The sequence below is a fragment of the Haliotis cracherodii genome, unplaced genomic scaffold (genome assembly GCF_022045235.1).
Source record: "Haliotis cracherodii isolate W230 unplaced genomic scaffold, xgHalCrac1.p SCAF_20, whole genome shotgun sequence".
Lineage (NCBI taxonomy): Eukaryota > Metazoa > Mollusca > Gastropoda > Lepetellida > Haliotidae > Haliotis > Haliotis cracherodii.
This window is the reverse complement of record NW_027266276.1, coordinates 17475494-17489682: the sequence shown is the minus strand read 5'-3', so window position 1 is coordinate 17489682 and position 14189 is coordinate 17475494. Positions and strand designations below refer to the sequence as shown.

At 38.3% G+C, this 14189-nt stretch overlaps 1 protein-coding gene across 1 annotated transcript; it reads left to right on the top strand.

Moving 5' to 3' along the window:
* The first annotated feature begins 11165 nt into the window (after positions 1-11165).
* LOC139470212 (uncharacterized) lies at positions 11166-13084 on the top strand. Its single transcript, XM_071252528.1, has 3 exons — positions 11166-11338; positions 11795-11916; positions 12526-13084. Exons 1-3 carry the CDS (start codon positions 11237-11239, stop codon positions 13007-13009), a joined length of 708 nt encoding a protein of 235 aa, XP_071108629.1. The 5' UTR covers positions 11166-11236; the 3' UTR covers positions 13010-13084.
* Positions 13085-14189: the final 1105 nt, after the last annotated feature.

Here is a 14189-nt window from a genome sequence, read left to right as displayed (position 1 = left end):
TATACAATGGCAATATTAACCATTACTACAGGAGCTGGCCACCAAAGCTATACATATACAATGGCTATATTCACCATTACTACAGGAGCTGGCCACCAAAGGTATACATATACAATGGCTATATTTACTACAACTATTGTCCATTGAAACAACTCAGTCACACTGTCCTGCACTACTCTGACACACTGTGGGTCTGCAGCTAATATGGCCCACTCACCTCTGCATTGATCATTGGGGGACTAATTGTTAATTTCAGCAGAGAATTAATAGTGTGTTCTTGGGTTTCCATGGCAACATTTAAATGTTTACAAATACTGCTTGATCAAATAATTTCAAACTACATTGGTGGTGAATCTGCCGTAAAGTGACAGTGCTCAAACAAGGAAAGTGGTGTGAGTAAATATGCTTCAGTGTCAACATATGCAAGTGCAATACATTTGGATTCCACTGGTTCACCTTCCCTGCTCAGGCACCAACTAGGGAGGTCCAGCTGAACATATATATGTGTTTGCTGCAACACCTTCAGATCACATGGCACATATCTTAGTGGCCTAATCAACTTGCAGCTGTATCATATAACAAATAATGCAAGGGTAACAAATAACCATTTTCTGATGTATGATTTCAGAGCTCCTTATCATTGGAACAACCTAACCTTTCTTTGGCTCGGAATCATAGTCATGTGATCTACAATTACAAAACAGAAAGTCTCAAGGCTCTGTAGGTCACATTGTACTGGAGTATTGGCCACATTATACCAGACAATGGTAAAACATGTAACACAGGTTACAAAACAGCTTCAGGATCCAAGCTGAAATGGCTGAGTGATGGGCAGACATGTTATAATATAGGATTGCAATTTCTCAGACATCACTTTGCTGTGATAAAAAAATGTCAATTGCCTGAAACTAGGGATTTTAGAGTTGATGTGAAAAGAGGCAGTAAATTTAGATGAAAAGCAAGGTCAAACGCATAGCATGGTAAAAAATCTGATCAATGTTATTCCCCACACCAATAACTTACTGCATATCAAATTAGGACAATGATACAGTAGAAGTAGAAGAAGTATATTCGGTATCAAAGGCTGCATGGCCAAGAGTACAATACATGAGGTAAATCTTTGCACATGGACAGGTATAGGCAACTGTGATACTATCTCAATACAATATTTATGATACATTATACAGGCAGATTTCTTTTCAAATATATAATAGCAATATTTCTAATTAGCTTAACATTTTTTGTTGCTACTTTGAATAAATTTTGCTCGTGATGGATACTGGTAATAGTAGCTTGGGATGTAGTGCTTTCTGTTTTCCATATAAAATGGACAAACTAAAAGGAAATGGTATTCATCTTCAATTATATCATGATTACATTTCTTGCAATTAAGTAAATCAGTTTTGACTTTGTCATTTTAACGAAAGTGTTGAATACCCAACTTATGGCTTGTAGTGCTAAATGTTTCACACGCTTTTGACCAAATTAATCTGGATGTGAAGAGAATGCCTAGATATTTATAGTGGGATACTGCTTTCATATGTTTACCATCATAAGTCAATTTTTCTGTATTTCTTAAGTATCCGCCATTTCTGAAAATAACATGACTTCTAGGTTATCCGCCATTTCTGAAACTAACATGACTTCTAGGCCCCATTTGTTACAATATCCTTTTAAGTTTTAACACATCAAGTTTTCTTTGTAGGCCTATTATAGTGTCATCATTCAATGTTACGTCATCTGCAAATAATAGCAGTATGATATCGTTTAGTCAATCTCTAACAAAAACACCTCTCAATCCACATTTCTTCATTTCATCTCCAAGCTCAGTTATAAAATATATAAATAAAACAGGAGTCAACATACATCCCTGGCTACTCCACATGTTTTCAAATGTCCGATTCTAACATAAGCTGAGACCTTGTGATACATATCTTTTAGAATTCTAAACATTTTCCCATGTCCACCTTTCATGAGAAGTACGTACAATAGCTTATTTCTGTCAACAAAGTCAGATGCTTTACGAAAATCTATGAAAGCTGCATAGAATCTGTGTTTTGGTTTTCTCAAATACTTTTGATATAAAGATTGTAGGACAAATACATTATCAATTGTAGAATAGTCATGTCTAAAACCTGCTTGACACTCATGTAACACTTTATGTACCTGTAGCCATATCCTTATTCTGGATTCAAGGATAGATGTGAATATTTTACCCATTACATTTAGCAAAGAAATACCCCGTTAATTATTTGGATCATAAACCCCAATCCCCTTTTTTATACGATGGGATAATCATGCCAACATTCCAACTATCGGGAAAAACACCGTTATCCAATATAGCATTGAATAATATTTCTAAATATGGTAAAATTGAATTAGGTGACTTGATTGATTTCTCCACTTCCTCTCTATTAATACGTTCTGACAGATTATCTATACTGTTACAATAAGTACATTCACCATCGTAATGTGTCATATAACCATTGACAGTTGCATCAAACCCATCACTGCTGTTACGAGTCAGGTTTTGAAAATCTTTAAAATAAATAAACCACTTCTCTGCCGAGATATGTATCTTCTCATTACGGTTCTGCAGTAGTGCTTCTATTTTTAACCCAAACTTCTTACAATCGCCATCTGCAACTGCTGTATGAACTTTCGTCCGCGATCGTATCATAGAAATGTTGGTACTTCTCTTTGCACAAAAGACGGAAGTGTCTCTTAGACTGAATATACCTAGTCAAATTATCATTTGTTCGACATCTCCGAGACGTGTTTAGTCGACAATATTTTTGGGAGCTCACATTCATGATCAAACCATTTTGGATGTACACGTTTTAAACCCAGTTGACTGTTACAGTTAACGTTAAGATGATTCCCTATATGTTGCAAGAGCTCCACTAGCTTCTCAGTGGCAGCATTAACATTGAAATGTACAAATAGAAGAAAATCATTCCCAATGTCACTCGAAATTTCAGATATTTCAGCTCTTGAATTGTCTACATTCTAAATCTACCCCTTATATTTCAACACATAGTCACATATAACACTGCCATCATTTGTGACATTAACAACACTTGAATTTAATTTAACTTGTAAAATACAAGATACTGGAAGATGGTCTGAGTTCCTTTCTGGAATGATTAACGATATCTATAACAGATTGAAAACATTTAATAGTTGCTAGTACATGTATAATCAACTAGGCTTGATCCAATACTTGTAATACATGTGACTTAACCAAATTCATCCCCTTTTCTCCTACCATTTACAATGTGCATTCCCCACAACTTGCATACTTGCAATAAAGCTAACCCATACTTATTCACTACAAGGTCTTGCGTTGATCTTGTCTCATTAAAGTCATCAGCTAAATACAAATCTATTACTGGAAGGTAATTAAAGTCGGGATCATCTTCAATAAAAAAATAGTCATTCAACCTAACTCTGGCATTAAGATCCCCTAATAATAGGATAGGTGTATCACTACCATAGCGTGATTTAGTGGCTGATAATTTAGAGTCCAACTCTTCAATACCATCAGTCTCAGGGTCTTCGTATAACAGGGATTTTTCAGGAACTATGTATAGAAATCCAATGATGAAATTTTCCTTAACTTTAAAAAATACACTATTTTGCCATTCTGGGAATAGTCTCTCAAACAAGTGTTCAAATGTCGTGCATATATAAACAGCAACACCACCGGAAAACCGACCAAACTGCGGTTTTCTCTTTGCTGGGGCTACATAACATAAATAATCAGGATATAAGTTTACTAGCTTACTTGTGTCGATCTGCATAGTTTCGACATAACCGAATACATCGAATTGTTCACAAAATGTCATGAAGGTGTTGTCTTGCAGATGGGAGTGTATTGCTTGTATGTTCCACACACACACATTAAGATTGCGCTGTGCAGATGGTGTCATGTCCTGTACAGGTAGGTATGTGTCCATCTTTGAATCTAGGCCACGGCCGCCTTCCTAGGCTGTAACAGACTCCCCATGAATACCCCCTGCCGCCGCTCCTCCTGGGCCCATGAGGTGTCCCTCCATGTGCCCCACGATTACGACTCAGTTTTGATTACTACTTTTGTTCCATCATTGCCATAATTCATGTATTTTGGCTATCATCAGACTACAAAAATCTTCAGATTTTCATCAGAAGTCCTCTTCATTGTCAACTAGCATAAGTGCAATAGCATCTTACTGCCGGGGGAACCACTGTACAAACAACCTTAGCGCCATGACTTTCATAAGTCTATGTTAAGGTATGGGAGTTACAAACACCTTTGAGCTAAGATAGCTTTGTACAATGCACCCCAGGACTCTTGACAAAGTGGGATACCTAACTACTTTCCAATCATCAGCTAACTAGATTAAGATAACTACCAGTTTGTACCATAGAGACTGGTGGGTTCTTACATCTGGTAACCCTTGGATAGTTAACAGTCATTCATGGGGACCTGTGCCCGTTACAGTTCAGAAATTGATCAAAATTGTTCTACGTTGTCAAATATGTGATAGAACTACCATTATTTGAATCAGTTTCCAACGTGTGACTTCCTGTCACATTCTGTTGACATCACTAATGGTGGACTTGACACTCCATGACTTCAAAATGTGAATCCTTGCATTAACCTATTGACCTAACCTTCACCCAGTAGACAATAATGATCAAAAAGTTCACTACCTTGCAAAGTCGCTACTTTCAGAACTTCAGTTCCTGAAAGGCTCTCTTGTCAAGTCAAGAATCCTAGGCTACCGACAAAACCTGGTCAATAGGATTTGCTGCAAATGAAAGATTTGCTGGACTGTCAAAGACGACAATCCCCTCCACCACCAGGCTTGACACCTCTCTGGCCTCATCCTCAACAATACTGGTCGATTTGTCTGGAATTTCAGTACCGTGCTGATGTGAAGGCCTGTCCATAAGGTACTAACTTTCTCCTTGTGGTGTCTCCCCGTGGTGTCTTGAAGATTCCCATGGTCTTGTGGCCTGTAATGCTGAGCTGTACATGTTGACTGCCAAATTTACTATAGAATGATGAAATCTCTCTGTAGTGTCCTTGAACATGTGCAGCACTGAGATGGGTTGAGACATTGCCACAAGTAGTTTCTTGGGACTGTTCCTACACTGTTGCAGATAGAATCTGTGGTAGAAGATGACCTCATGACCACATAACCTTTGGACGTCCATACGCTTCATAATCAACTGTAGGTGAAAGTCAATATTTAGAAAATGTTCCCCTCCTTTGTTCAGAGTCTGTATCTGTAAGGTCAGGCCTGACGCCAGTGCAGTAACCAAGCTGGAGACTGATCTGATAATGCTCTGTAATTCAGCTTGTCCCCATGCAGCTCCTGATCTAACTGTGTCCTGCTTTCTGCCAAGAATATGGAAGATATAGGGAAGTGTGTGCTTCCTTTGCTTGTGGTGTCCAGGCGAAGCCAGTGAATGCACCTGACCTGGCTTGCCTGGTAACAGAGCCAAGATGGGACATTTCTTGGCCATGAGTGCGGTGCCTGTGCTGGTAATTGTAGGTGTCTCACTGCTCCTGCTTCTTACTTCTAGCTGGTCCAACTGGGTTATGTAGAGGTCTAGTAGAAGCTTCAGTGATGGTCTCAATGGTTGTGGAGAATAATGGCTCCGAAATCCTCCCATCCCAGGTGTCACATGGCGCCTTTGTCAGTCGTGTGGAAGATTGAAAACCGATGACTTATATTAGTGATTATCTTCCTGGCGTTATTGGCCTATCTATTGTCTGTACCCATACTAGTCTTGTGGAGAAAATAACTTCATGCATCTCTCATTCTCTAAGGTCCGTGACACTTGACTCTGCTTCAGTCTTGTCCCCTTCATGGCCGTATGCTCCTGCATCTGGCTTGAATCCTGCTTGATGGAGGCCTTCTCTGCCGACATGGCATTCAGTTGAACAAAAGTTGCTGTTTTTTCAATAGCTGCTACAAAATGTCCATGGACATCGTCTGGGGAAAGACAATCTGGGGATGACTCGGATACTATGAGGAAGATCTTGACAGCTGTGGGCAGATTTCTGCAACGACTGTGGAGAAGGAAGTTAAGGCTTCCCCTGTCTTCTTTGCTGCCTCTTTCCTCTTGGCTTTCTTCCATGATTCTGCCATCTTGACAAAAAGCACCTGGGGAAGGAGTCGCACTGCGAGTATCTCCTAACTACTTACATGAATACAAACCTAGAACTTCTCAGCAACATTTACAACTGATTATGAAACGTAACTGAATTACAGTGTGACAACTACCATTAAGAGCTCGACAAACCCAGAAAAAAGAAAGTTGATGTTGTTGCAAGCACAAGAAAGAAGTGCCATTTTCTGCCTTATGCATGCGCAAGAGTCCTGGTCTATAGATACCGGTCTATGGAAGAATCTATTACTTGCACAACTGATAATGGATAGTTGACAGTGAAGAAGACTTCTGTTGAAATCTGTAGATTTTTATTGTGTGACGACAGCCAAAATACAAGATTTATGGCAATCATGTTATAGAGACTTTGTATTTGTAATAATTATGGTGATTGTTACATCAACACTGTCAGGGAAAGTTACTGTAATGTTTCAGTCAAAATCATTTTAAAAGCAGTACTACTCTTCTGTAATAAATTTCTAAGTTGATTTATGGACTTTAGATAGATCATTATATCAACCGATTCAAATACAATGAAATGACCTACCTTTATATATGGTAACAATGAAATGACCTCCCTTATTCTTTGGTTCAACCAGAGATCATTACTATTAGTCCATTAATTTGCTTTGAGACAGTTCACCAGAGAAGGGCAGTAGGAGACAGAGACGGGGTCAGATGTCACAAGAGGTCATGGGTCAGCAAGTGGACATCAAGGTGGTTCTGTAATTCAAGATTGACAAACATGACAATAAAACATTGTGACCAGAGGAGGGATGGTAAAACAGACAACAGTTCAGGTGTAGCTGAAGGGTAACGCCTGACTGGCTGACCAAAGGCCAGATAATTATCTTCCTTGACCAATCAGCATGAAGGTGACCTGAGATAATAACTCAGTTTTCTTGTATCATTAACATTTCTTTCTGATTTATATGAAAATCTTCCTGTCACCAAAGTCTGTGATCATCATAGGTCATTTCTGTCTTTGTTTCTTTTTATCTAATGTGACAAGTATTTGTTCAAACTAATAATCAACAGAAAATTTGATGGTCAGCAGTAAAGCTTAAACTACAAACATTGTCAGACATAATATTTCAGACAGTTGTTGATAAATAATGAAATCTGCCCTGGGGGGTGAGGGGGGTTGTGAATGACAGCTTGAGGTTACGGTGACACACAATGGCCAGTACTCCTACATTCCATGTGTCGGCCACACACTGGACACAGAACCATGAAGCAGCAGGGGAAGACAGGGCATCGTGACAAACAGGATGTCAAAGTAGTGCTTTCCAGGAAATTAAGGCAGATTTTATTTAGGGTGAAGGTCTATGATAACTGTCTTGGCAGCTGAGCATGAGAAGGCCTAAGGAGTCCTACAATGTAATAGTCTGCTTAGCTGTGAAACAAGCAGGGACTTCACATCCATCACATTGGTTCAGTGGACAGTCTGCTTGATTTTGTTTTAATTCATGTTTCTATTTTGTTGTAAGACAATAACAAACTTACATCCTGATTTCATCCGGTGTTACTTCATTTAAAAGTGTCAATTGTGACATGTTTGATCTCCTGACTCTGTGTATTATATTATCTGCTAGAGATTATGAAACATATATTTGATAATTTAATAGGACCAGAACATCTTTTTCTCATATGAAAGGTCTCTATTTCTGTTGGGGTCATCATTCTCATCAGCAGTATAACAGCTCCTTCATTCTGGGGACCCGGCAATCAATGTCATCACGCACAATCAGACATTATTGGACTTTGCAAAAACATTCATGCTCTCACAAAAGAGATTTTATTACTCTTCCCCCAGCAGCTTCACGCAGAAGAAATAATTCCCATCTCTCCACCATCACACTCATAATTTATCAACATACATAGATGATCTACACTGCCAACATAAGGTTTATTGATTATTCTAGATGAATCAGTTGATATGGGTCAATTTAAGGATTCATCAAAATGTCATATCCTGTATTGAGAGTGTAGCACAAGTTCTGTGACCACATTTCAAGGCCGTCAAATACTTCATGAGTGAGTGACTTCAATTTTCAAAACTGTTTGTGTACATGGTACACCTGTGCCTCAATATGATGTCCCATAGTGACCGTTTAAAGATAGGTATTTTGAGGTAATAAACATGAGCTTACCATGTTTATTTAAGTAAATATTCTTTATTTCTTTGTCCAATTATATATGCATGTGCCTGGAATGAATGGCCTGACCATGACCAATGTGAAACATTCCTGCAATGAATTCTCCATGCTGCGGTCTTGTTAACCTGCCCCTGCTGCTGATTCTACTGCCTGTCTCTTTAATTCCAAGATATCTTTAAGTGAGTATAAATATTTCTAAGTCAGTTTTGATTGTCCATATCATTACCAAGAACTTTTATCGAAGAAATACATGATGAAGATATTTGTTTTTTCTTGTCAATAACATGTATATCTCATCAAGTGACCTGACCAAGTTGATACTCACCTACACCAGGTCTTGACATGAGATAAATATGCTATTTCTCAAGACAAATGTTCAACTTATTATGCATTTTCTTACTGATCAGCACATTTCTTTCCCTGAACACCATAGTGTCATTGAGGTAGACTTTGTAGGCCTGTCAGAAAGAGACTTGAGAGGAACAACATGTTATTTAAGTGAGTTATCCACTTCATATCTTCAGACAAATAGAGTATTTCATCACTAAATAATATCAAACAAGTTCATGCATGTCTTGATCTGGCAAACATACTCATCCAAATGTATAACTGTGGCTGCCTGGTCCTCTACAGCTTTATAGGCAGCCATCACTGCTGATGTTAGGTTTGATTAAGAATGTCCTAACTGCAATACGGTCAGTCCAACTGCAATACGGTCAGTTCATCAATGTTTTCATATACGGACAAGAGGACCAGAGCTAGCCTATATAAAGATGATCAAGAGCATCCTTTGTTTCAAAAGACATCTTCACACAATCACGCTGTCACAACGTATCTGTCACCTCATGAAAACGTTCAGGATAAACTCTGTAGTTTAGATCCTATATCCAGAAACACTCAAATGCTGCTTCAAACAGTAATCAAGTACATGTTTGACAATGGATAAATAGTTTCCTATAACAGTGAGGACATTGTTGGTAATAACATGGTCTTGTGGATCCAGTAAACTTGTACAATCTCATGATGAAGGAGTGATGGATCTTCATGGTTTCATCAACTCACAAAAAATAAACACATGTAACTTCCTGCTCATAAAATATTTAGGGAAGGATCTCATATCCGTAAAGCTATTATTTGACAATAATTTCTTGAAGGATATACTAGATGCATGTTCAAAATTGCCCAAGAAACTAAACTAAATCTAAAGTATCCACATAAAATCATCATTGACTCCTTAATTGTGGCAAGAACTGGTAAAGAAGCATCAGGCAGATAGAGGAATTACTCTAGTCAATGATATATATATTGCAACACACACTGCCTAATGAATTTTGAGGAAATCGTAATTTACAATGCACATTATTAAATATATTGTGACAGAAAAAAGTGAGCATACATTCGTTGAAATACTACTACAACCTATGAGAACACCAGCAAGGGTATTGATCCCAGCACTGTCACTTAATACGATCTATACTTAGGGTCCTTGATCCCAGCTAGATGTACATATCTTCCCGAAGCAAAGGGAGTTAAATGACTGTAAATGTCCAGTTTCCATCATTGCAGAACTAGGCGTCAATTATATAGTTATATTTTGGATGGACTAACGAGTCTATGCATAGTCCAATCAAAATCTCATAACAAAATTTATATTCCGTTCATAAACAACATGGTGACTGCTGTGCAGATTTCAGTTGATTGGCAGAGCATGTGTGCCGTCAACAGGGCGTCGACAGATACTTTCAAAATCTTTTCATGTTTTAAACGAAGGTGCTCAAGTGATTTGATGCACTTCGCGAGGTAAGAACTGTTTATTATCAATCGGATCGTCTTTACTGGACGCTGCCATTTTGTTTCAAGCAAATGCAAGTCATATGAGGGATGTAATCTGATTGGTCAATGGGGGGACATAGAAGGGACGTAACTCGTAATCGCCACAGGTGGCACTACCATCGAGCCTGGAAATTCCAGCCAAGTTCGTTAATGGTCGAACTGGACTTATAAAGTCAGTTAACTCCCTTGTTTCGGGAGAATGGATGTACAAAGACCATCAGTTACAGCAACTACTCTGTATGTGTTGGCATACATACAATTATCCCCAGTAGGCCTACCTGTAATCAATGTAATGTTTCTTCACTCACAAGATTATATATACATACATATAAAACAAATTTAAGCTTTGAACTTCCAGATACCTCCACATACACATTTAAACTTAAATACAATCATCCTCGGTAATCATTCTGTGCTTGATTCACATGCGCAGTCGATACTGATTGTAGACTTTAATGCCTACCATATTCGACATAATAAGCACCCCACTCTAATAAGCGCCTAAGGCAATATTTATTAATATATTGGCTAGTAAACAATCCCCATTAGCACCCCTTCCAACTGATCAATGCACAAAAGACTTATTTATTCGCAAAAATAGGCACTCGTGTGTTATATGCACCCTTAATTATGGGCAATTAACTTCTGGAAAAATATATCTCATATTTAAACATTTCAGGCTGTCAGCATAAACCATGAAATTTGTCTTTCAACTGTGTTTTTTTCACCAAATAATATTTTAATAAGCGCCCCCCTTTTTTTTAATTTTGAGAGCGCCATGGGCGCTTATTACGTCCAATACGGTATAATGGTTCACCACATCAGTATTCACTTGCCACTATCATGACATACATAGGCTACGCTATATCTCATTCCTTGTGACTTAATACATGCGTTGCTTTTAATCATATAGCCTTATTATTTTGATATATATATATAAATGCATACATCTTTGAGTCACTTTGCCGGCAAATCACGTGATATAAGTACACCGGTCATGTGACCTTTCAAAGATGGCAGCGCCCATTTGTTTTGAAATGTGGTGTAACCGAGTTTGATTTTGTTCTTGATATTGAGCGATCATGACGACGAGAGAGACATTTGACGATATATTTGACGACGAAGCAGACGACGAACCAATTCACCGTCGGGAGTGGAATAAAGTTGTGACAGATCTGAAGAAGGTGGTGTTTTCGTTTGCGATTGAGTGCCTCATATTTCGCACGTTTACAGTCAAAATCTCATCAAATCTTTATCACAAAGCCATTCGATAGATTCTATCAGAATGGTCGTTTTGTAAAACCCCATCCATCTAGGCATTGTACCAAATGTATCCACTGTTACAAATCGTCTGCCAATGTTCGAGGAAAGTGTGGTCACGGTATTGAAGGTGTGTACGATGCACGCACTAGGGTTACGGCCACTGTTACGCGATTGATAATTTTGTACTGAAGTGAGATGATCATTGTTTGGGTTTCAAAAAGCAGCCTCTAAAAGCGTCAGTATAGGTTCTATATTGTCTGAAATAGGATAGTATCAGAAGAATCTCGATCTATAAACATGTTGTAAGTCGTGTATGAACTCCAGGATATAGCCTATAATAGAGAGAATGATTATATATTATTGAATGTATATTGCAGGGCGGTTATCGTGAGGGTGTGGAGTCTGGGCAGGAAAATACACTGCAGTCAGGTTTCAATGCTGGCTATGATCAGGCTGTCAGCACTTGTTGGAAAATTGGACATTTAAGAGGCAAACTCAGGTGATAATACTTTGTATGATATTTACAAATTTATAAGTGGAGATATCAAGTAGTGTCAATTTATTCAGTTTATAGTGTACTATCGTAAACGAATGTATGCATGAGGCCATTCTACAGATGTGTCTACATTGTTGGTATGCTGTGATCAGGGTGCACTCTTGGAAGTTCCTGACATGGGCCCTGGCTTTATGTGAAAATGTCATATATTCCAGAGGTACACCCACACTTGCCCAGCACAATGTTAAAATGTCATATATTCCAGAGGCACACCCACACTTGCCCAGCACAATTTTAAAATACCCCACTGTATTTGAAAATGTGGTACTTTTTTTCAAATTTAAGCACAAGGCCCCACCCTAGAATTATCTGGGATGTAGACAAATAGAGAAATGAGATTGACTGGGATGTAGGATAATGATATCTGGATGAGGTTTTCATTCTGTTGATAGCTTACCATGTTTGTTAATAAAACTTTGTGAATATTTATTTCGATTGCATGTGAAAAGCAAGTCTTCAAATGTCACATGATGCAAAAATATCAAACAAGGAATGTCAAGTGGCCTCACGTCTAAAAGTTAAATGCTACTTATCTTCAGTGTTCTGTTTCAGTGCTCATTTGTCCTGGAGGACTCTAAACAGAGATGCAACAACACCTGAAAGTGAAAGACGTCATGGTGAAATAGAATCACTTTTGAATGAAATTACCCAGTTTGAAAAAGAATTAGTTGAATTGGCTAAACAAAATACACCCATTGTGGAGGAAATGACCCCAGCCATTCCATTCTCTTTATCAGTGGATTCTAACTTTATTGGGCAGGATGCTGGTGACTGTAAACAAAAGAAGGCCAATGCTACATGTGTCTGTGGTAAAGCGGGACAATGTCCAGAATCTGTAAATACAGAGCCAAAAGCCAGTTGTGAAGAAATGACATCCAACCAAAGAGACACAATGCTTGTGATTTCAGAATCAGAGTTCATAATCAGAGAAAATCAGAAGCCAGTGTTTAAGAATAGCTGTGAAAATGTAGATTCAAATGCTAATGTTAAGTATGAACATTTTTTGAAAGAAGCAAACAGACTGATTACTGAGTAACTGATATCTTGCAATAAAAACCTGAAAAATGAAAGAAGATTGTCAAACACTTAAGTGACAGTTGTAGCACTTTTTTAATACTGTGCCACAATTGTGTGACAATGGTATCCCAAAACAAAAGTGTACAGAAAGGCTCATTAATGCTATTCTGGCCAAGCTGAGATATGGATTCATCTACCGGTAACTGAAATTTGCATGAGAAGTGTGTACCATTTTCAGAGAAAACAGGGCATTTTGTACACCATACATAATTGATTTGCTTAAGTTACATGGTGTCCATATGTACTTGTAGTTTTATTCACTGATAATTTAACTTATGAACATCAATTTTTTATTTCATTTTCGGTTTGTAGCAGGGCCAAGGTAATATTATTGAGCTCAACATGTCTGCTTGGCACAACCTTTTTGTGGGTGGAAACAACTTGACCGTCCTCAACATGTGTGTATTTTCACTGCCTGGCTGTATCGTGGAGTGAGAAAGTGAGTTTGATTTAACGCCACCTTGAACAGTATTCCAGTTATATCACAGCATGTCAGTTTGGTGTGGGTGGACAGCCCAAAGTGACATAGATCCTAGACATTCACCATTCTTGTGAGACCCACGAGCACAGTTATGGTGCTGACAAACCAGGAGACATAAGGAGTAAGCGTCTTGTATTTGAACCCATGGAGACTGGATTGTGTCACCTTACACAACATGGCCACCCATGTCCCCAGCTTTAGGAGATGCACACAGTCTCGCTAAGGAACTCACAGATTATTGGACAGTCTCATAGGAATTTGCAAACACTTTTCATTTGTTATCCACTTACCATAACAAAAATATATCATAGGCATCAAGGCCACACTGCTATACTGTCGTAGACTAGACTTGGTGAACATCCTCAGTCCTATGGTTTCTAGTCAAATGAAATATTTTAACACAAGGCTGATTAATGCAGAAGAAGCCCATTTTGTTGTCAGCAAATAGGCCTTCAGGGTTTGGTAATATGGTGTCACTCTTTCTTCAGGAGAAGGTAATATAGTGTCATTCTTTCTTCAGAAAGTACTATGTGTCATTCTTTCTTCGGGAGAAGGTAATATGTGTTATTCTTTCTCCAGAAGGCATCACAGTGTCGTTCTTTCTTCAGGGGAAGGTAATATGTGGGATTCCTTTTTCAGGAGAAGGAAATATAGTGTC